Source organism: Lytechinus pictus, chromosome 8 (genome assembly GCF_037042905.1).
Source record: "Lytechinus pictus isolate F3 Inbred chromosome 8, Lp3.0, whole genome shotgun sequence".
In the NCBI taxonomy this organism is placed as follows: Eukaryota; Metazoa; Echinodermata; class Echinoidea; order Temnopleuroida; family Toxopneustidae; genus Lytechinus; species Lytechinus pictus.
In genome coordinates, this window is record NC_087252.1 from 30,731,516 (window position 1) to 30,754,344 (window position 22,829).

Genomic DNA, 22,829 nt, shown 5'->3' on the forward strand with positions numbered 1-22,829 from the left:
TTAAAACTTTCCATGTATTTCACTTCATTTGCGTTGTGATATATATTATTTTTATCAAAGAACTATTTTACTTCAGGTCGAATCACTCAATGTATGGTGAGTATGATTTCGAATTTCCCGCCGCGTCTCTCGATATCTCGATCTCTCAAGTTGCGAATATTTTACTGCAGTCTGCATGCGACCGCTTAGTTGGTGTTGATGATGGAGAGGCTCCTAAATAAGTGGGGATTAGGTGGTTTAGTTGCTGTGTTTGAAGGTAAGAAATTTGTCTTGAGTGTCAAACATATTTGTGTCTTTACTATGTAAACTTACATGATTGTAGTATTTCGTTAAGCTTAAGTAATTTCACAAAATAACACGTTGACATTGGCATTGCCATTGCAGTGCATGGCATCATGTAACCCAGAGAGCTCCCGCCCGCGCAGCGGGCGGGAGCCCAGAATCTAAGACTTAGACAAGTAACACTTAACATAACAGACATTAATGCTAAGTCAATCGTATTTCAACACTGATTATTCTGAAGTAAAGCGTTCCTGAATAAAAGAAACTGCTGAGAATTATACTTATTCATATGAAGATTAAATAGAGGGGACGGACTAGGCCTAAACTTCAACTTTCAAGCTTGAAGTTTGGGCCTAGTCCGTCCCCGCTATTTTCATACCCCATGACTACATCGACAATCTCGCTAGCCGGCTAGCACCGGCGATATCAAAGGCCGGATCCCGCTCTGACCATATCCCTACATTGACCTAAATTTGAATAGGCCTAAAATCGACAGTTTGTCGTTACTAAAAAACAGGAGGTCGGAAACAAGTCCACATCTACCCCTGATAATTGTCTAATCACAATAAAACTGAAATAAAGGTTTACTTTGGACCTACATGAAGCATTCCGATGAATGTCTAGATCTACGACAAACTATATAGACCCCTAGATATAGTATTTTTTGAGAAACTCAATGATCACACTTATTTGGAAGTCAGGCAAAAGAAATATTGAAATTTAGGTTTACAATAGTGCGTAATACAGGATGAGCCCCGAACCCCGGCAAACACATTACAATTTGCAAGTGAGATCAAAACATGAAAATGAGCGTAACTTACTTTTATTCCTATGGAATGTCATTAGAATAGTATTGATGTTCCCTGCAAGATTTTCCGCTCCAATGAAGTTCACTCAGAAACCATGATTTCGAACATCAATTCTATAAACAGATAATTAGTCTAGCTATTTCGTTTTAGAAACTTCAAATTCGCAGAGTCCAAAAGAACGACACTTCGCACAGATATCGTAGGGAATTGTGGGACGGAAAAAATGTTTAATGCATGAGTACATGAATAAAACATTAGCGTTTAATCCAATCATACAAGTGCATTATGCGTATTTTGACGTCATTCTCATGAATAAAACATTGACCCTCCAAAATCATCCTTCAAATTGTCCGCCGGCAGCCATGTTGGCTATGTACAAAACCTATGGGAAATAAAAAAGCGCGGAAAGAGTTCCCTCTCTAGTATACGTAAGATCGTATCTCTGTGCCTACAACACACAGTACAATGTCCCATGCAATGTCTATGTGCTTGTGTGCTTTACGCATACACACAACCCAGTGTGTAAGCACTGCGCGCATATCATATGCAAATAGGTAGACAGGCCAGTCTATTCTCAAGCAGGGTAGAGTAAGTTACTTACAAAGATAATCAAAGAGTTGCCTAAATTTTAGCAATATCAGTTTTAGGAAGAAAACAAACTGAATAATCATGCCTTTAGAATCTATTATAATGCAATGAAAATGATATTTAGCCACTGTATCTTCTGTTTGACATATTTCCCCATTATGTTGATACCCCTATTCCGAAATTGATGAACCTATATGGTATGATAAGTTTATTGAACTTTATTGAACCCTGTATGTCTAGACTATTCCATTTTCAGTTAGGTATGTGGTGCATCATAAATGACTTGGAAGTACTAACAATTGTTTTTCTCACAAGTAAAATGTATTCTTATAATAGGAGTGGGCTATAAATGGGTGATTTTTGGTTTTACTGTGGTAACAGTTTTTTTGTGTTCCTTTTACCTTATCTCAACATGAAATGACAATATTTTTTGTCTCGGGTCCGAGAAAAAAGTGTGCCGGGCCAAAATCCAAAATGGCCGCCAAAGCCCCCCAAAATCACAGTTTTGGCCACAACTTGTTTATTTGGTCGTCATTTTCTCTGGTTTTGGTGTCTATTCATATGTTTTTGGGGGCAGGCAATTTGTTTTTCCTATAATTAGTACTTTTAAACCATTATTTGTAGAGTTAAAAGGTAATTATACCTAAATTTTCCAATTTTTGTAGCCTTTTTTCAGCCAAAAAGTGGGTTTTATCATCCTGGGTTTCTGGGATATTAGATGGTACGAGGTCAACAATAGCAAGCAGCTTCATGTAGCTATATTGCTTTTATTCCTCCACTTTGGGTTTTACGGATATTTGTGAAATATATCAAATAAAAGAAAATGTCATTTATCCATAGGGGCTATACGGTGTACAATGCACTGTACATACTACACTGCATATATCCATGCATTGACCACCATGACATATGACACGGCCTGTATATAAACTAGTGTCATAGAATGAGCTTTAAAGGTTTAGAATTAGATTGTGAATTTGACTCCTTGTCAGCTGATGTACATGGTGAAACCAGCAACGTAAATTACCGTCACTTACATGTAAATATCACATACATGTATATATACGTACATCACATTTTTAGCCATATCTTCTTCATTTGGAGGCTTTTTTTAACCTGGTTCTGGTGTCTAACTGGCCTATGTTTATGGGGTCAGGTAACTACTAGTATCATGGTAATGCTGATCAACAGCCAATCAGAATAAAGGATTGCATGCAAGTTACCATTAAGTTAAGTTAACATAATGGTAAATTTTTATGCAACGGGCCCCAGAATAGCTACAGTGTAAATTACCTCTCTCCGCCCCCTGAATTAGCATATTGGACAAAACATGTCCTCAATTTCTGAGACAAAACATATCTTCAATTTCTGAGGCATCTAATTCTAAACCTGAGAGCTCATTTCTATGACACTATAGTTTATACAAGCCTTGTTATCTGTCATGGTGGCCAATGCATTTATGCAGTGCAGTATGTATGTACAGTATATTGTACATATGTATACTGTATAGCCCCAATGGATAATTGACATTTTCTAATTTAATAAGATATATTTCACAAATATCCGTAAAACCCAAAGTGGAGGAATAAAAGCAATATAGCTATATGAAGCTGCTTGCTATTGTTGACCTCGTACCATCTAATATCCCAGAACCCCAGGATGATAAAACCTACTTTTTGGCTGAAAAAAGGCTACAAAAATGGGAAAATTTAGGTATAATTACCTTTTAACTCTACAAATAATGGTTTAAAAGTACTAATTATAGGAAGAACAAATTGCCTGTCCCCCAAAACATATGAATAGACACCAAAACCAGAGAAATTGACCACCAAATGAAAAAGTTGTGGCCAAAACTGTGATTATGGGGAGTTTTGGCGGCCATTTTGGATTTTGGCCCGGCACACTTTTTTCTCGGACCCGAGACAAAAAATATTGTCATTTCATGTTGAGATACATTACAAGGAATTAAAAAAAACTGTTGTCATATTGAAATTACAAAAAAAGTATTTTTGACCCATGTATAGCCCACTCCTACTTATAACTGCAGGAATTTATTTTTTCATAAAGATGTTATTTCTTAAGATTTATGTCTATCATTCATCCCATGTAAAGCTCCTACAGGTTGCATAGGGCCAATGTCTTATTACTCTGAAATCATATATCCCCATAAGTAAGTGCTGTGTTCCACACTAAGTATAGATTAGACTCTCAAGTTGCCAATGGGAAGAGTGGTCATTGAAATCCTCTCTGACAGGCCCTCTGTCGCGAATGAGTTAAATCGTAAGCACAGCTTACATCGCAAAATTGGATGTTCAGTTGAATTTTTGGACAGTTGAAAATTAACGCAAAAAATTGCATTTTGAAAATGAATAGAGTTTTGTGTCTGATATGAAGACAAATATTGGATTTTGGACCCTGAAATTTTTTGTTTGATGTTAAGCCGGCATGTACAATTTTGTACGCCAATGTTAGAAAAGACGCGCAAGCGTCGTTTTAAATCGTAAGCACAGCTTACATCGCAAAATTGGACGTTCGGTCAGATTTTTGGACAGTTGAAAATTAACGCAAAAAATTGCATTTTGAAAATGAATAGAGTTTTGACAAATAGACAAATATTGGATTTGGGACCCTGAAATTTTTAGAATTAGATGTTTAGAATTGCAAAATTGGACGTTCATTTAAATTTTTGAGAGGACTGCCTTTCAATAAAAAAAAATACTAATCAATAATAAAAACCCAATATTTTGAGCAAAATAGGAGTCATGCTGAATAATAGGCCTACAAAATCAGATTGATGTAAACATTTTGTATTTCGTTATTCATTGCACTATACATAATTACATGTACATATCAACTCGTTAACAAAAACTTTTGATAACAAAAAGTATTTTTGTCAAATCTCAAGAAAATGCCTCACATGGTATAAATTTAAACAGTTCTGACAAGAAGTAAATTCTAATTCCCATGTACTTTAACGAGTAACAAATAACTTTTTTCTGGCCTAACTGAAAAAAAATACTGGTATAATAAAAATAACTGTTCAAATATTTGTTTTTTTCTTTACCAAATTCTAGGACATAAGTGCTATTCTGGAAAAGGCTGCTGGTGGCCAGTCCATTCTCGGTGAACTTGAAGAAGGTGGACCACAGAGTGCCTCTAACAGACAAAGAATGGTGAGAATAGTTGTATCCCACCTCATGGAGAAATATGGAAACAAGTAAGAAAATACTCAAAAATTTCCAAACAACTAACAAAATCAATAGACCAGGGTTGGAGCTTAGACCAGTCAAAAGCTATTTTTCACAAAAGTGGTGAAATGCAGGTTTGCTGCCAGCTTATGCATGCCCTGTCTGGGGATATATGAGGGATGGATATAAGTTCTCAACCTTCAGATAGAAGGAGAAAAGATAAATTGATGATTTTCATATCCCTGATATGATTCAACAACTCTTAAAATTGGGGGGGGGGAAGTTTCATTATAAAAATTAACTGAAATATTTGCTTTGTTACAAAACTTTGACTGTTTCAGGTTTCTGAAGATAACTTTTCAATAGAAAATGAAAAGACAGTTACAATCAATATTCATCTCCAAACTTGTTCAGATGCATGAGGGTCATGGTGCAGTGACATCACTGGAAGATGATTGCCCTTGCTGTGCTGCTAAAAAGTATGCAGCATAGTTTAAAGGCAGCAGGGAGCATCTGGAAGATGAATGAGTGCAAAATCTATTTATTAATAAAAGACAAATTTGTTCTTATATTATCTTATAGGTATCTGTAGTAGATCATTATTTTTTTCCTTTCTTCTTGGATCTTTATAATAATAGACCATCTGCTGAACAGAAGGTGGGCATGGCAATATCCATGATTCAACAATTTCCAGCACTGAAAGATGTTGAAGGACCTGGTTATGTAAGTATAAGTTTAATCACGTTAAAAGAACATCATTTGAAGCAGAAAATTGTGTTGTTATCAACAAGTTGTTTTTGTCCCATTGTACCATATGGCTTTCCCCATGAACAATAACTTTGAACAGAAGAGAAAATACCGGACTCATCTAACGCTTATTGGTGGCATTTCGGTTTCTCTCGTGCCATATTCTTTCTGTTGTTCGATAACAACAATATGCGTTGTCAACTATTTTGCACCATCATAAGTGTTTAAATACTGAATTGAACAAAACTTTTACACTTAAATGTTACACTTTTTTAGGTTGTACTGTAAAGTAGGTGCTGTATATTCACTCATTGCTGTTACATGTATTTCTTTGTATAAATTCCGCACATAGGAAGCATGGTATACATCAGCAGTAGAGGGTGAACATGCAAAGGGCTTCATCGAAGAAAGGTTGAAAAATGTGAGAAAGAGAATGCCAAAGCAAGGGTGGACATCTTTGGAACCTTCAAGTTCAAGTGAGGAGAACCAGAAAGAACCATCAACCAAGGAAAAAATTGAAGAACTAAAATCTAAAGGTATGTTAATGTGCCTAGTTTAAGTTTTGTTGCATGCTTTGTGAACATTGAATGTTTAATTATTACTGGCTCATCTTCAAGTTCAAGTTGGGTTTGGTAGGCTTACTTGATTACAATCTTCAGAATTATCAGATGATTTATAATGTTCCACATTCCACAGGGACCAGTCTTTGGTCTACCAATTTTCACCTCATGATGCTCAGCAGATTGCTTGTGATCAAGTTAGCTCAATCGGTAGGGCATTGTACTCCAGATCTTAAGGTTGTGTGTTCAAGTCCCAGCGCAGCCATGATTTGTATGTTTGATTGAAATTCCCTTGGCCACGGAACTAATTGCTTATTGTCTCAGCTACCGGTATAATATTCGGGGACTCCGAGAGCTGGTCACAGTTGCAATATTGTTCTTCTAGATGTAGGCTGAATAGGGTTCTGTGCCCAATAGCAGCTGCATCCCTGGATGATGCTAAATGGAGTGTCTTTTGGGTGAAAGTGATCAATGCCATTTCTCTCAAAGTGTGTTGAGGCTGTGAGTTTACGCTTTAAATTTGTAGAGCGCACTTTAAAATCATCTGCATGTTTTTTTTTTTTTTGTTGTTGCTTGTAACAGTTAATCAACTTGCATCAAAGGCATGTTCCAACCTCTTACAAGAAACCTATAACTAGTTTAGATAAATTTTTACAGGAAGCTTAGTCTGATTCCTGCAGTGCATCTGGTCAGGAACTTACATCCCAGGGGGGGTCTGTCCTCATTGAAAGGGGGGTATCATGCATGACCAAGGACTTGCCAAAAGCATCCTAAACAAGTATTTACAAATGCAAAAATATACACCCTAAATAAGTATGATTATCGGTAATTTGCTACCCTAAGTAAGTAATCCCCAAAGCAAGTAATAACTATTTTCAAACCAAGCAAATAGTGATATATGTTTTGCTTTCCGTGCATGAGGTCGGGCTAATTCAAGTGTTTGCGGGCATGTGCAAAGTGTTTTTGGCTGGGATTCGGGAATATTCCATCATTGTGATAAACTGTAGTGTTAAATGAACATGCAATTAGCCCTAAGTACACAGGTAAGGTGATTTTTTTTTTAAGACACTGAATGCGTAACTCATCGGTTTAAAAAAAGTGACCCTTTTCCTTGATTGTTGGTGATTTTGAGACCCCATTTAAGTTACGCACGTAACGTGCATGATTGTAAAAAACACCCTTTTTACGTGAATTCTTGGTCAAGCATGATACCCCCCCTTTCAATGAGGACAGACCCCCCCCCCCCCCCGGGACTTACATCAGTGCACTAGATCTTAGGATTGATTGCCGTCAAATTTTAGAGCCTTAAACAGGTGTCACCGGCATGGTGGCCTAGTGGTTAGAGCGTCCGCCTCATGATCGGGGGGTTGTGGGTTTGAACCCCAGCCGGGCCATACCAAAGGCTTTAAAAATGGTACCTACTGCTTTCTTGTCAGGCACTCGACATTAGAAGAATGGAGTAGGGAAGTTAAACACATGGCTACCAGTGGACTAACCCCCTGCTGTAGTTTCTCTACTTTCCAGTAGACATGTGGCCTAGGTTTATTGAAATGGAGATAGGCGCCGCTCTATGGGCCGAAAGGCTTGAGAAGGACTTTAACTTTTTGTAAAAGGTAGTTTAGGGTTTGCTGTAGGTAGCCTACTATTGATTTTGTTTTTTATCACCTTGTCTTTTTTCAGAAAAAGATATGGAGCCGGAGAACTTGGAAGAAATGAAGCAATGGCTTCAACATAATAATAGCCCTATCCCTAAAGTGGTGGAATTCATGAAGAAGACTGCACTGAAAAGACAAGAAGAAATTCACTCAGAGAAGAAATCTACCGTGCATGACATCGAGTTGCAATGGCCTCGACTCTTTGATGTCCCTAACATGGTATGGGGTAACTTTTGTTTTCTTGGTTTATGTCAAAAGTACAGTAAAGCATTAATTCTTGAGGTGTGCTTCTCAAAAACCCAAATAAAATTCCTCATTGATCTTTTTTGCCTGCCAGGACCAGTAACAAAAGTCTACCAAATTCTGCCTGTTTTTATTTGGTACTACTGATAATAATATACTTCCCTACATGTATCTTTTGCCAGGTGTCATTAACATAATCAAGGCCTAGCTCCTTGGTTGCTGGATATTCATTTTGCAATTAGACATTACACATGTGCCCACCCCAAAATTACCATACTGAATCAAGGTTTTACAATCCTTCTTTATGCATTTTAATTTGCATCACAGATAGATGGTGATTTCAGAGCAGTTCATGGGGATGTGTCTGACAGATTAATCATGAAATGGACTCAAGAACTGGCAAAAAAACTACTGCAGTATGGAGAAAAGCAAAGTCCACAAGTGCAAGCCGGTACATATTTTCCCCGGGGGGAGGGGCACTCAATATGAAAGTGACGTACGAGTAAGATCACACATCTCGAACATAGGGGTCTTTCGGTGATGCGTTCAAATGAAAAATAGGGGGTCTTTCAGTGACAGTCTAAAATCTGGGTTTTTCGGTGACACACCAAGCTAAAAAATGGGCTCTTTTTTAGTGTGATTAAATGACATTTTTCTGAAAATCAAAAATTTGGGCAATTTTTGGGTCAGAGAGTGCAAAATTCATGGGTCTTTGGGTGACAGAAAAAAATTGGGTCATCAAATGGAAAAAACGGGGGTCTTTGGGTGACAGCAGTCCAAAAAAGGGGGTCTTTTTGATCGCACATGGTGCGAACTTCAATATTGAGTGCCCCCACCACCACCACCCCCACCCAGGGTATTTTCTGTAATATTTTGCTTTTCAATAATTTTGTATACTGTTGTAAAAAAGATGCGATTCAGTGTTAAAATATTTACCATGGAATTGCTCTATTTTAATTGAAGTTTGTTTTCCTTTCAGATATAGATGATCAAAGTGCACAGGATGCAGGTCTGACAGCACTGCCCTTGATACTGCCTACAGGAAAACTGTCAAACGCAAAGAAATCCAGGGCTACGGTGAAAGAAGCAATGGAGTCCTTCATTGATTTTCAGCCGGTAAGTATGGAGTAAATTTTAGTGCCTACTAAATGAAATGTTTGGGTATAGAGGTGGGATGCAGATGGGATATATCCAATTGGAGGATGTTTTTGTATATCTTCTTGCACATAAAATGAAAGAAATGCCTCAAGTACTCCATTTGGTTGAAAGTGATATGTAAAGAATGGGACACGTTCATCAAGACAACAACAGTTTGGCTGATGTGATGCTCACACAGTTTGTATTGCATAGATCTGTTTTACTTAATTGTTATCATCGGAGATGCCAGACTTCAGGAAATTTTTTTCAGCATCTCCAGTACAAAACAAGATTAAAAATTCATATTTTCAAGAAATTTTATTAGCGTTTCAGGAAAATGTGACTAAAGTCACTGGCATCTCTGTATCATTTTGATTATGGTTCGATTAACTGCAGAATTTGCATGCTTGTCGCACTACAACATTTGTAGCACATCCCACATGCAGCCCAAACTTTCCATGTTTGCTAATTGAAGTTCAGCTGACAGGTCCCTAATAGAACTCGACTCTCACTCGATACACTTAGATCTGTGATAGATCTTTAGAACTGTGATATAAAGAAAGGTTAAGTTTATATGACAACTTCTATCATGATCATGGTCAAGTTACAGTAGTTACCCTCACTATATAGATTTGACAGACTGACCCATGATGTCAAACGCCAGGCAGTATAGTCAAATATTGTTCCTCGACCAGCAAAGTGTGTGCACACAATGTACATCAGGACCATGCTAAAGCTATATCTATCTACAACCCACTTACCAGTAAGAATTAAGTACGCAGACAGAAAATATCTAGATTTATTTTTTAAATGTAAATTAATCAGTAGATTTATTTTCTCTTTTTACAGATAGGGACAAACCTCCCTCAATACTTGGATGGACTCATGTCAAAGAGGCGGCAACCATTTGTCCTGGCCCTTGGCCCACAGAAAGCGCCAGCACAATATTTTGCTGTGGTTGAGGGCCGTGCCCTTAAGCAAGACAGCCTTCTGAAGGCTGTTGATGTGTGTTTCAAGTTGTTTTATGTACTTGACCTGGAGTATCCATCTGCGTGCTATACTACATGGGAGTTTATTCAAAAAGTTCTGTACCAGGTAAATGCCAAAGACAGGAACACCTCCTCCTGTGTGAGGTCATTAAGGACATATGTCCTTCATACTTAATTTTCAACCATTTAATGGTCAATGTCAGTTCAGCAGAACTCAAAATTCTGATATGTCTCCTAATGTGGATATGTCTGTATGCCATGTATGAAATTCAATACTAAAATGGATTTTACAAGTTCAGGTATCGAGGTACGTCAATTCCTCAAGGCAGCAGCTCCACGTGCGTACTTAAGCAGCATCTTCAATTGCTTGCGTGTGTACGCATGTGCCTTTAGGGTTCCTTTGTGACATCAGATAAATGCGTATCAATTTCACTGCCTATCCTTTTCAAATCTATTTTAGTAATTCGTATACAGGGGGGTACAAAGGGTATCCAAATTCCAATACCACATTTTGATTTTAAATTTTGCAAGCAACAAAACAAACAAAATTGCAAAGTGGCAAGTATGCCAACATTTTCATTTTGTCTGCTAAATACCTCTGCGTTTTAAATTGTATCTCTGCAAATTAATGCTAGTGGCTTTAGAAGATGGGTTTGTGACAAAAAGCTCAAACTTGTCATTTTTGTGGCAAATTATGGTTTTTCGATCAGTTAAATTTATAGACTAGGTTTAAGCCAAAATGTTTGCACAGATTAAATTTATGGTACATAAGTTAATATATAGCAGACACATTAAGCAAGTTTTGACATAATTACCACTGTGTGATATTGTTTTCTTGACATCAATATTCTGGTAGCAGAATTCAAAGACCTTAGCCCTCATTCATTATACTATGCCATTCATTATACTATGCCATAACCAAGGCGCATATCCAAATTGTGATTCGTATTTTGAGTTCCGCGAGTTGATGTTATTTATACCACTGGATGTACTGAACTACATAGGCCCTTCAAACTAGAATTTAATGAAAATGAAAATAATATGCTGAACTGCATACTTATCAATGTTTAGCTTGGGATCATTGTACTAACCTTGGTGTGATTGTGAGAGGAGAGGGTGGCCACTCATGTGTATACTTTCAAAAATGACCCCAAGCTAGGATTCACCAAAAGTGGTCAAATTTACCACAAACAAGGATTTTAATTGACAAAAAACACCCCAAACAAGGGGTAAAATACCATGTGATCACAAGGTGTGATTGCGCCAGTGAAATGACTAGAATCTATGAATAAGTGATGTAATGTGTGGTAATTGAGTTGTATTGCCTTTTTACAATTGAAGTGTTAGAAATAGCAAGTTTTACTTTTACTGATGGAATTATAATACACGGCAAGTTTAAATTTAACTGATATTACTGCAAATAGCAAGTTTGAATTTAACTGATACATTATTAGAATTTGATTAATTTCAACTTTGAATTTAACTGATAGAATGACAACTATTAACTGATTAAAAAAATGATGTAACTGATAGAATTGTAAATTATAGCAAGTTTCAGTTTAAGAATTGGTGTGACCCTTGGTACATTGCTGTTTGCTGACAAAGCATTTTTCAGATGTTGGACTTGCAGCTACTGCTCCCGAGTTGCAATAGAGTTACATAGAATGTGTAGAAGTATTTCTTTGAAATAGTTACAAATAGAATTTTATAGAGGGAATTTTCCAAAAGGTCCTTCCTGTTCAAAACCCAATGTAAATACATTAATATGACTTTAAAATGGTACATGTGTAAAACCCATTGAAATGAGCCCGATACATAGTGTTTATGGATCGATCAACAATACAGCTTGATTGGTGGCGAACACAAGTGAAGAAATTCATGTTTTAATTCGTACTTTTTCGATATGAACTGAAATTGAATTTGTTTTAAATTAATTAAGCAAATTGACTTCCATGTTATCCTGTAACTTATTCAGTATTAATGTACATCAGTGTAAAAAAATTGGGTAAACAGGAATGCAGATGATATGCAGCTTTTCTTGGGACAATTCATGTAATAACATCTAGGTGTCAGATGTGGTGTATCATATGCGTGTGTAAATGCCATCATTCCATGTGAATCTGATGCAGACACTTTGTAGATGGCATACAGATCTTCAATAGAGAAGATTCATCTTGACAAAACCAATATCAATTACTGACCTGACAGTTTCGGCCATCCTGGTCGAAAGCCATCTTCTCTAGAGGGCGTTCCGGCGAGAATTGGATCATAACTGTCAGGTCAGTAATTGATAATTGGTTTTGTCAAGATGAATCTTCTCTATTTATGATGTCAATGCAGTCAAACCAGATGAATTTATTCAAGAAAAAAGCATACAGATCAGATATTTGGCCTACTACCACATCATTGATCAATCAAGGTCAATTATTTGAAAAGCAAATTATAAAATCTGTAATGTCTTAATAATGTTAGAAAATGCTTCAGTGCTTTTCAATTTGACAGTGTACTTTTTAGGATCAAATTTTAAATGTTACCACTCTTGTATTGCTATTTAGTGTTTTGGAAGCATCTAATATATTCTTTATAAATAAATTATTTGTTTATGCACAATAATCTTATAGTTTTTGTGTCTAATTAATGTGTTAAGCTTACAAGTAGTCGGATACAACTAAACACTGAAGTCAAAATCTGACTACATTGAAGTTGAAATTGACTACATTGAAGTGAAAGGATGGAGGAATGAAATGACCCTACTGTCTATTGCATTTGACCCCTTTTCATTTAAATGTAGTCAAATTTTGACCTTTTTGTAGTAATTTTTTACTTCATTTGGGTCATTTGTTGACTACCATTGTAGTCAAAATCATTTGACTACATCTAGTGGGTCATAAATGACCCCAATGGGTTCGGTGTATAGTTGACCCTGAGAATGGGGTCAAAAATGACTGTTATAGGGTCATTTTTTACTACCTATTTTTAAGTGTGTACTCCTTCTTCTAGAACCGAAATACTTAACATTTCTTGCTTTGACCCTCGGTGTAAGGGAGCATGTAATGCAAGCCAGCATACGCAGTTATCACAGGTTTTCAGTTGACCAACGGGTGATGGCGGTGTTTAAACTGTTTCGGAACACACCATTAATTGCCCCACAGAAAATGTGTGTTAAGTAAGACTTGAAGAAAAGTGTCTTGTGCGGGTATAATCATACATATATAGAGCATAGAATTCTTTTTTTGGTGATAAATTCCCGACAATACGATGATAGAGATTTTGTCTATATAGGTATCATGTGGGGGCGCAATGGTCTAGTGGTTATGACTCTCGTCTTTCAATCAGAGGGACGTGGGTTCGGATCCCAGCCATGGAGTGTTTTCCTTCAGCAAGAAATTTACCCACATTGTGCTGCACTCAACCGAGGTGAGGTGAAAGGGTACTCGGCAGATTATTTCTTTTAATGCACTAAGCATGCTAAGCGCTGAAAGACAGCTCGAGCTAAAGCCGGGGTGGTAATGTCAATAATAACAACAACAATGCTCCTCTGGATAGATTATTTTCTAGATAGATGTCGCGATATAAATGCCTATTATCATTATTATCATTATTTTTATCATGGAATTTACGAATTTATTGATTATTAATGATAATTAGGGCCTTCTCCCTTGGCATATTGACATATATGCCGCATATTAAAGGCTTTAAAAATAGTCACGTTCACCTTCAAAAGTGGATCCGCCACTGACATGTACCTTTTTATACACATTTTCAAATTTTATTCAATTTCATGTGTGCTTCTCTGTATGTAAAGCTTGGTGGATTTGGAAGGGGTGGCTCCAAACCATCAACCGGTGCCTTTATTAAAAAAACATTGTTATTCTAGTGCACAAGTTATTTCAAATATTACTGACAGATAAAAGGAGGCCTAAACATGATAAAAGAATCGCCGAATAATCAGCATATTTTTAGTGAGTTGTTGCTTGATATCTTTAATTAAATGCACTTATTTAAAACATGCTTGCCAATTCGAGAATTCGTTAAACAGCTGCCGCGCCACGCATTATATGATTTTGAATGCACATTTCCTAATTTCCATGCACCTACTTAAAGGGTTGGTCCAGGCCCGGGGGGGGGGGGGCACTCAGTATATAATGCATAGTGGGTATGTGCCGCGGAGGGGACCCCCATTTTTACACTCAAATTTCCGTTCCAAGGCATAGCATTTTTGTCTTATTGAGAAAAAGAACAAAGAAAGCCGCTCCAAGGCATAGCATTTCCTTCTTATCGAGAAAAAAGAAGAAAGAAATCAGCTCCAAAGCTTCGCATATATATTTTTCGTTACGCCGTTCCGGTCGCATTGATCTGCTACAATTTTGGTGAAAAGCGGCCGTAGAGCGCGTTTCGACCATCGCCTAAGCGCGAGCGCACCCGGCGGAGGCCGCGCTAGCTGCGTCATGCACGATTGCCCGTTCCATAGGGATGCATACGCACTCACAGAGATACGGAGATCCGTTCCGAGGACCCCCGTTTTCACAAACATTTGTAGTTCCGAAGCCCGTTCCGAGGACCCTCCTTTTTACAATAAGCCCGCTCCAAGGCCCCCGTTTTTTGCCTCGCCCGCGGCACACCCCTACCACTTTTTTGGTCGAGTGCCCCCCCCCGGGGGTCCAGGCCAGGTTCAATTTATATCCACTAGATAGACAAAAACCTACTCTTTCCTATACTATAGTTTTTCAAAGAAATAAGAGGCACAGTTATTTTTTATTGAATTTTCAATTTTGCCAAAATCATTTTTTGGCACGAGTCTGTACGATCCTAGAATGCAATGCGCAGCTTTTTCTGTGACGTAGCATCTCCACTTTGGCTTCGCTGGCTGCTGCTACGAGCGCGAGCGAGCTAGGCTAGCTATCGCTGCATAATTATGCGCTGCACGTATGCGTATAGATCATGTACATACGTACATCTGCGCCGCGTACGTACGTGCATCTTCGGTTTAGCTAGTTTTCGACTTGCACTGATCACGGCCACCGTCGGCCCTATAATTCACAATTTGTTTGTTTCTTGCCGTTTATTTCATAATGTGAACAATTAATAAGTCGGGTCCTCCGGGATATGTATTCCAACCAAGGTGGAATGCGGAAGAGTTGGAGAACCGTCGAAGAATAGAAGAAGAAGAGATGGAGGAAGATCCGATCGAACCACAGCTCCAGCCAGCGGCCGATCGAGTGGGGAGAAATGACTGGTGTCGGTGCGGGAACTGCCCGGTGATGCCGACGGCCAGAGAGAGCATTTGCTGTCGGGAGATTGGCCCTGCATGCGACCTGCAAGAAGATGGGTGCATCATCCAGATCCTGATTTCATCAGTGTTTGCCTCACGCCAGCTGCCGGGAGGGTGTTTTCTGTCGCAAGAAGGGACATAAGGGGACACCGGGCAAGGGTTCGAGGCCAAGCACCACCAGCACTAAACAACAAGTAAGTAAAATTTACTAGGCCTTATTCTTGTTGTTGTTCGTGGATGGTCGTTTCCAATTCCACACCTAAATGATCTCCTCGGTATTCCAAAATACATCTCTAACTATAGCAATACATCTTTATTCTTGCATGCAGTCTCACTCTCAGAAACAGAGTCAGACGTAGACTCTCAATGTATTGAGAACCATTTCCCAACTATGCCGATTTTAAAGGACAACAAAATATTCATATCCCTTGCATACCAGACAATCAGTGTTGCAATTTTTTGTCCTGATTGCGACCATTATTGCATAAAATTTAGCAAGCTTATAATAGACGCCATCCACCTTCCCGTTCTTTATATTTTTAAATCCTCAGCAACCCGGTCGTGTTATTGAGTTCTTTTCTTTTTTTCTCGTCCCTTTTCTCTATATTCTGATTTTCCAATTAAGATTTTGATTCTACCTTTATTTCCTGTTTCTTTCTGCCTCTTTCTCCCATTTTTGCCCGTGCCATTGAGTCATATCTTTTGATTTTATATTCCTCTCTTGCAAATCATGCCAATTTATTAGTATTTTAGGATTTGTACTTCCTCACATGTTCTTTCATTCCTTTTCCCGCTAACCTTCTATTTTCCCTATTTATGTTTCTTTCCCTTTCTTTTCACTTTTCACTTTTTCCCTTTCCCATTCCTCTTTGTCTTTCTTTCTTTTCCTTTATCTCTTTTTCCCTTTTTTTTATTTTCCCGTTGAAATCCGCCAGGGGGGCAGCTTGCCCCCCGCTTGTTACCACTGTTCCTTTGTTCTCTCTTACTTCACTTTTTAAATTTTTATTCCTTCTCGTTCTCTTTCTTTCCTTCTTTCTTTCTTTCTTTCTTTCTTGATCTTTCCTTCATTTTTTTTCTTTCTCACTTTGTCATTGATAATCGTTCTATTTCTTTCTCCTTTTCTTTATTTTATTCATTCTTTTTTGTTCCTTCCATTATTTTTATTTGTGCTTCATTCTGACCCTTTTCTGTCTTTTTAAAGCCCCTTTCACAATTGACGTTCGACCATTTGCGACGTTTTGGTCGTGCGACAGGCTAAAACAGGCATCAATCGCTAGTCATCTCATAAGACCGCACAGAGGCTTTCACAAATGCAACAGCTGTCTGTCGTACAACATAACAGACATTACATACAAGGTTTGTGTATATTTGTGAATTGTGATAGAGATTTATTTCAGTGACTTTTTTATTTATTCGTTCTTTTCTTTGGTTTCCTGTTTTACAAGACTCATACTGACATTTACGTTTGATTGCAGATGTTTGTATAATGACCAAAACATGTTAATATGAATTATGGTCGTATAGCTACACCTGAATGAGGTAATGTATTTAACTATGTACACTTCTGTTCCCTTTTTGTTTTACTTTGCGTTGATTTGGCCTTTTTGGGGTTCTGCAACTTCATATAAATATTCTATAATGCAAACACCGACGATATGAGTAACATGGTGAAATGAAAAGGACAAGTCCAGTCAAACAAAAAATTGATTAAGTTAAAAGAGAAAAATCAAACAAGCATAACACTGAAAATTTCATCAAAATCTGATCTAAAATTAAACAAAAGTTCTGACAGTTTCATATTTTCGCTTCATTTCACAAAACAGCTGTATGCCTTTTCTGGTCGGTATGCAAATAAAGGGACTGATGACATCACCCACTCTCTATTGCTTTTGTATTTCATTATATCAGATAAGGAATCTTTTCATTTTCTCTTCATTACAAGGTAAAATAAATTGTTATTCCCCCTTAACATGTGGAATTACCATTGTTTTAACATTTTGTGGTTCAATCAACAGACTTGCTATGGATAATCTCGATGTCGACATCACCCCAGATAACATTGACCGATCACAAAGAATAGGAGCCTGCGGAAGAGCGCGTATCTACGAGACAAAATCGGATCTAAAATCAACCTACATCAACATCCACTAGAATCTAACTACGTAGTTATTGATCATGGGTGGGCGAGGCACAATCTGCATGTTGCCGTGTGAAAAAAAATTGTTCCTACGCAGGTAATTCCTTTTATGACTACGAAAATATAGTATGCATTTACATTTATTTTTGCAATTGCAACAGCATTTGCAATATGCACACTGGCAGTAGGATGGTGGCTGGCAGTGTTTTTGACATTCTGGACGATTCTGTAGTGTTGACAATTTGTCCATGTTTATTTTTTCAAGTGTGAGAAACTGTAGGAGATCAGCCCGTAAACATTTGCTTTATTTATTTATTAAGTCTTCTTTATACAGGGTAGCCCTTTCAATATCGAGTATTGTTCTGCCAAGGGGCCCTGTCTATACAGATAAAAACATTAAAAATATACACAATAAATTACAAAGTAAAACCTTACATAATACATGATAATAATAAACAAAACAAAATAGTATCATACTTCGGATATTAATCACATTCACGCATAAACATCCACACACACGTGCACACACCCTCACGCACACACACGCCTACTTAAAGATAAATATATTACATTAAAAGAACAACAGAAAACAACAAAAAAGATCAAGCTGGTTTGAGAGTAAAAAGCCTACAATGCCTCTTAAATACATGAGCTGAGGTTATTGCACGGATATCAGACTGCAAGTTGTTCCAAGTTAACGAACCATTATTATGTAGCGAGCGTTTAAGATAATCAGTTCTTGGTTTGGTAAAAAAGAGTGGGGACTGAGCAGCATATCGTGTATAAATATAATTTTTTTTTTGAATTATGATATTTTTTAAAAGTAGGGCGGTTTGATATTTAATTCTTTGTTTAACTGTTTGCCAGGAAAGTTCAGATAACATGGATAAGTGAGGGTTATAAAAATCTGCATTAAGTATTAACCTTGCAAACCGGTTTTGTAATCGGTGGACTGCTGTTACATAACATATTGCACTCTGCCCCCATATTACATTACAATAATCAATGTGCGGTTAAACAAGGTTATTATACATCATTAATAAAACTCGCTTGGGCAAGAGGTACCGAATCCGTCGTATAAAACCAATAATTCTTGACAACTTATTGCACACATTATTGATATGACAACTCCAACGCAGGTAAGGGTCTATTATCAAACCAAGATATTTAAATTCATTAACCTGTTCAATTGCATCATTTTTCACATAAGTATTTATCATTTTATTTTTTACTTTTGATCTAGTCCCAATTAACATACCTTTGGTTTTCTTTACATTTATGGTTTATATATTATTGTCAATCCATTGAAGTAATTTGTTTATTGCACATTGGAGGTAGTACTGAAACATCTCTATTTTGACAAAATAAAGCAGTATCGTCGGCATATACACACAATTTAAAATCATTACCAAAATTGATATTGCAAGCATCATTTATGAATATTGAAAATAATAAAGGAGAAACCATACTACCCTGGGGCACACCTTTCAATAAAGCCCTAAAATCTGACAAAATATTATTAAATTTAACACACTGTTCACGTCCATGCAAGTAATTTTAAAACCAAATTGCCTCTGTTCCTTTAACGCCGTAGTTCGACAACTTAGAAAATAAAAGTTTGTGTAAAACTGAGTCAAAGGCACTCTTTAAATCAATAAAAACAACCCCAGTCACCAGACCATCTTCAATATTGCGTAATAAATATTCATTAACATCAACCAAAACAGTACTTGTTGAATGAAGTGGACGGAATCCCGACTGTAAGGGGCTGCTGAGTAGAGAGTTGTCTGTGAAATAATTATAAAGTTGAGAGTGTATTGCCTTTTCAAGGATTTTCATTATGTGAGGGAGAACGGAAATGGGTCTGTAGTTAACGAACTCTTGTTTACTGCCGCTTTTAAAAATAGGAGTTACACGTGCCCTTTTCCAATCTTTCGGAATACAACCTGTACATAAAGACGTATTGAAAATGTGAGCGATTACGTCACAAATAAAGTGAGCACTCTCTTTCAAAAGAAGTGGGTGTAAAGAATCTAAACCTGGTGCTTTAAACTTATTTAGCTCCTTAAATCCGTAGTCAACCGTGATGGGCTCGAACTTGAAAGATTCGGAGGTGAATTGATCAGCATCTGCATGTACGTCTATATTCTGATTATTACAGCAAGTTGATGTGAAGTGATTATTGAATAAATTTGCAATTTTTAGAGGATAGCTTTCTAGTTTGTCATTAATAACATCGCGCATCCCAAGTTGATTAGTTTCAGTAGTAGGGGTGAATTCCTTTAGAGTTTTCCATGTATTTCTAGAGTTTGATTTGTTGCTTTCAAATTTATTCAAATAATAGTCCCTTTTCATTTTTTTATTCCAGTAATTAACTTTGTTTCTAATAGTTTGGTATTGTTTCCATATTAAAAGATTACCTTTATCGATGAGATCATGTTTACCATCGAATCTTTCTATCTAATAATCTCGTTCTCTCGAAAGACACAAATATTCATCAGGAATCCATGGAGAACGTTTGTGTCGCTGACTGACGGATATGAGTTGTGCATGTTTATCACATAAACGTAAGAACATATTTTTAAATACATTCCATTTTTCATCGATATCGCCATTTGCGAAGACATTAGACCAGTCTATTAGTGCACCTTCCTCCCTAAAATCATCACGATTGAAATTTCGAAAAGATCGAAATAGTTTAATTCTTGAGTTTTTGGTACCTTTTTCGATTTGGTATCAACATAGATAAGAGAATGATCACTTAGTCCAATTGATACTACTTCGCAATGAAAATTGTTCTCAATTGGAACTAAAATCAAATCAATGCAAGTACAAATGTTTTTCAGTTTTGTTGACAATGAGTTCTCGGTGAGCTTATTACAATTAAAATCTCCAAGGATAACAACATTCGATGTATGTTGCAGAGCTTTTTCAAATTGAATTTCTGATTTATCAAAGAAATCATTTGGAGAGTTTGGAGGACGGTAAACAATATCGATCAAATAAGGTTGTGATTGTTTACACTTTACTTCGATTTCCAGATCTACAAGTTCTAAATCGTATCTGCGACTGCAAGTTAAAGTTGAAGTGATATAACAAGCCACACCACCACCAGTTGAATTTCTTTCAAGATTAAATCCGTTTAAGTGGATTTCAGAATCAAGAATAAAATGATCTAACCAAGTTTCCGTCAGGCCTATAACATCAAAAGGGTTGTCAAAAATGAAATCTTTTACGTGATCAAATTTGCCCCTAATACTGCGAATATTTAGGTGAGAGATCGTGATACCTTTCCTGTTAAAATTTATTTTAGTAGATAAAGTATTGTGAGCTTTTTCATTTACATTGTTCACGTCATCGTTAATATTGAAGGTAAGTAATTCACTTGTGACATGTGAGTTATCATAAAAAGGAAGTTCTTTAAATAAACAGATGTCACAAATCCAATCAGAGTCTGATCGGAAGAAAGGTAAGTCAACACGGGAACACTTTAGATTAATCCATTTAAGACATTTGATGCACAGTATTTATTTTCATTGTTATTAACTGTCTTTCATGTCTTTAGGCATTTTATACATGGAAATCTCTTACCCATTATAACAATCAGCTAGGTCCTTTTTCTTACTAATGAAGTTTAAAGGGTTTCAATGTCACGTTTGCTTCGGATGACCACTTTCCGGTCATCCTTGGTAAGAGCTGTGATCTTTCCATCTGAGGTCCATGTTTTTTCACGTTTTCGTGTTTCCTTGCTTGGAAGAGGAGATTTGATCTCTTGGCGGTAAGATCTTAAGTTTTGATCGTGATCGATACACTTGATCTCTGGCATTGTATCTTGAAAATTTGACAATGATGACTCTTGGACCTTCTGTTGGATTCCGCGATGCTAGTCGATGAGAGCGGTCGATGTCACTGGATTGAGCACAACATCCAGCTTCTCCTTAACGATGTTTAAGATGACATCATCAGTATTCTCATTTGCTGATTCCTTGACTCCATGAAAACATAGACAACTTCTTCGACTGTATTGCACATGGTTATCAAGGGCTTCGTTGATGTCACCACTACTTCTCTGTAACTTCTGGATCTGTCGGTCTAATTCTTGAAGTTGAGATGTTTTGGATTCGAGGTCCAGCTGGAAAGCGGAATGTAGATCACCTGCTAGCTTCTCATACACACTTTTGTAGACAGCGTCCACTATCTCCTGGATAACGACCGGTGAACGCAAAGCTTTCTGTAATTGCTTTCTTGACGTACCCCTTTCATGTAGGTTTTCATTATCTTATTGGTGTTTTAAGAGCCGAGCATTTGGGCAGTGAGGTACATTATGCACGCCCTGGTCGTCCATCACGTGCACAGCGACTAACCTCTTGCCAGTTTGCCAATGGATTTGGGCTTACTCCCCAGTGAATAGCCTTATCCACATCCTTAATGTCGACACCCATGCCGAATGCCACTGTACTTATGAGAAATCTCAGACTTGATTCTTTGAATGATTTGAGGATCGTCTCCTGTTGGTATGTAGTTAATTTGCCATGATATATGCCAACTCTTGCATTGCGGACAGCCGGCTGATCCATATCGGAGTACATGAATATTCCCAACTTTGCACGTATGTATAGGTACAGGTCTCCGCAGGTATTAAAACTTCTGTAAAAAAAGAAAGAAAGAAAGAAAATGATACACAAAAAATGTATTATTATACATTAAGGGTTTTTTGTATTGAGTAACATGAAACAGTGTTTATCGCAACACTACCCCCGCCTTCATAAAAAAAGAAGGAAAATTGGTAATTTGAAAGACAGATGGAAGGAAATTTATGTCAAACATGAGAACCTCGGTAGCACCACAAAACCTACCTAAAAATCACTCTGTGTAATTTACGATTGGAGATGATAATTTTGGTCAGAATGGTCAAATTTCATATTTTATTGTTTTCTCATATAGTAAGAGCCTAAGCTTCTCCCAAATATTCTATTAACCCTAAAAGGACGGGGGGGGGGGGGGGGGGCGCCATGATGGCCTTCCCTTAACGCAAAAAGATAGCGCCGCAAAATTTTACGACTTTTTGTCTCGCCCAACAGAGATGAAGGCGAGACTGTCCGTCCGTCCGTCCGTCGCAAACATAACGACTCATAACTCCGCAACCGTAATTCACTTTTCAACCAAACTTAGATGGTAGATGTACTTCGGGGACCTGTATGTTTTGCTGCAGTCTGAGGTCT

The 22,829-nt window shown here is 37.3% G+C and overlaps 1 protein-coding gene and 1 long non-coding RNA gene across 4 annotated transcripts; both read left to right on the forward strand.

Annotated features, from left to right (window-relative positions):
* The first annotated feature begins 149 nt into the window (after positions 1-149).
* LOC135155148 (uncharacterized) lies at positions 150-12,816 on the forward strand. Of its 3 annotated transcripts, none has more exons than XM_064103917.1 (8): positions 150-256; positions 4,754-4,896; positions 5,506-5,590; positions 5,967-6,150; positions 7,855-8,048; positions 8,400-8,523; positions 9,052-9,188; positions 10,059-12,816. In XM_064103917.1, exons 2-8 carry the CDS (start codon positions 4,850-4,852, stop codon positions 10,371-10,373), a joined length of 1,086 nt encoding a protein of 361 aa, XP_063959987.1. In that variant the 5' UTR covers positions 150-256; positions 4,754-4,849; the 3' UTR covers positions 10,374-12,816. The 3 variants fall into 3 exon arrangements, with proteins under 3 accessions (XP_063959987.1, XP_063959988.1, XP_063959989.1); XM_064103918.1 differs by having other exon boundaries at positions 9,058-9,188; XM_064103919.1 differs by having other exon boundaries at positions 4,754-4,852.
* Positions 12,817-15,176: 2,360 nt separating this feature from the next.
* On the forward strand, positions 15,177-22,258 carry LOC135155150 (uncharacterized). Its single transcript, XR_010294490.1, has 3 exons — positions 15,177-15,664; positions 16,672-16,826; positions 17,486-22,258. It is a non-coding gene; the product is annotated as an uncharacterized LOC135155150 (long non-coding RNA).
* The last annotated feature ends 571 nt before the right edge of the window (positions 22,259-22,829 follow it).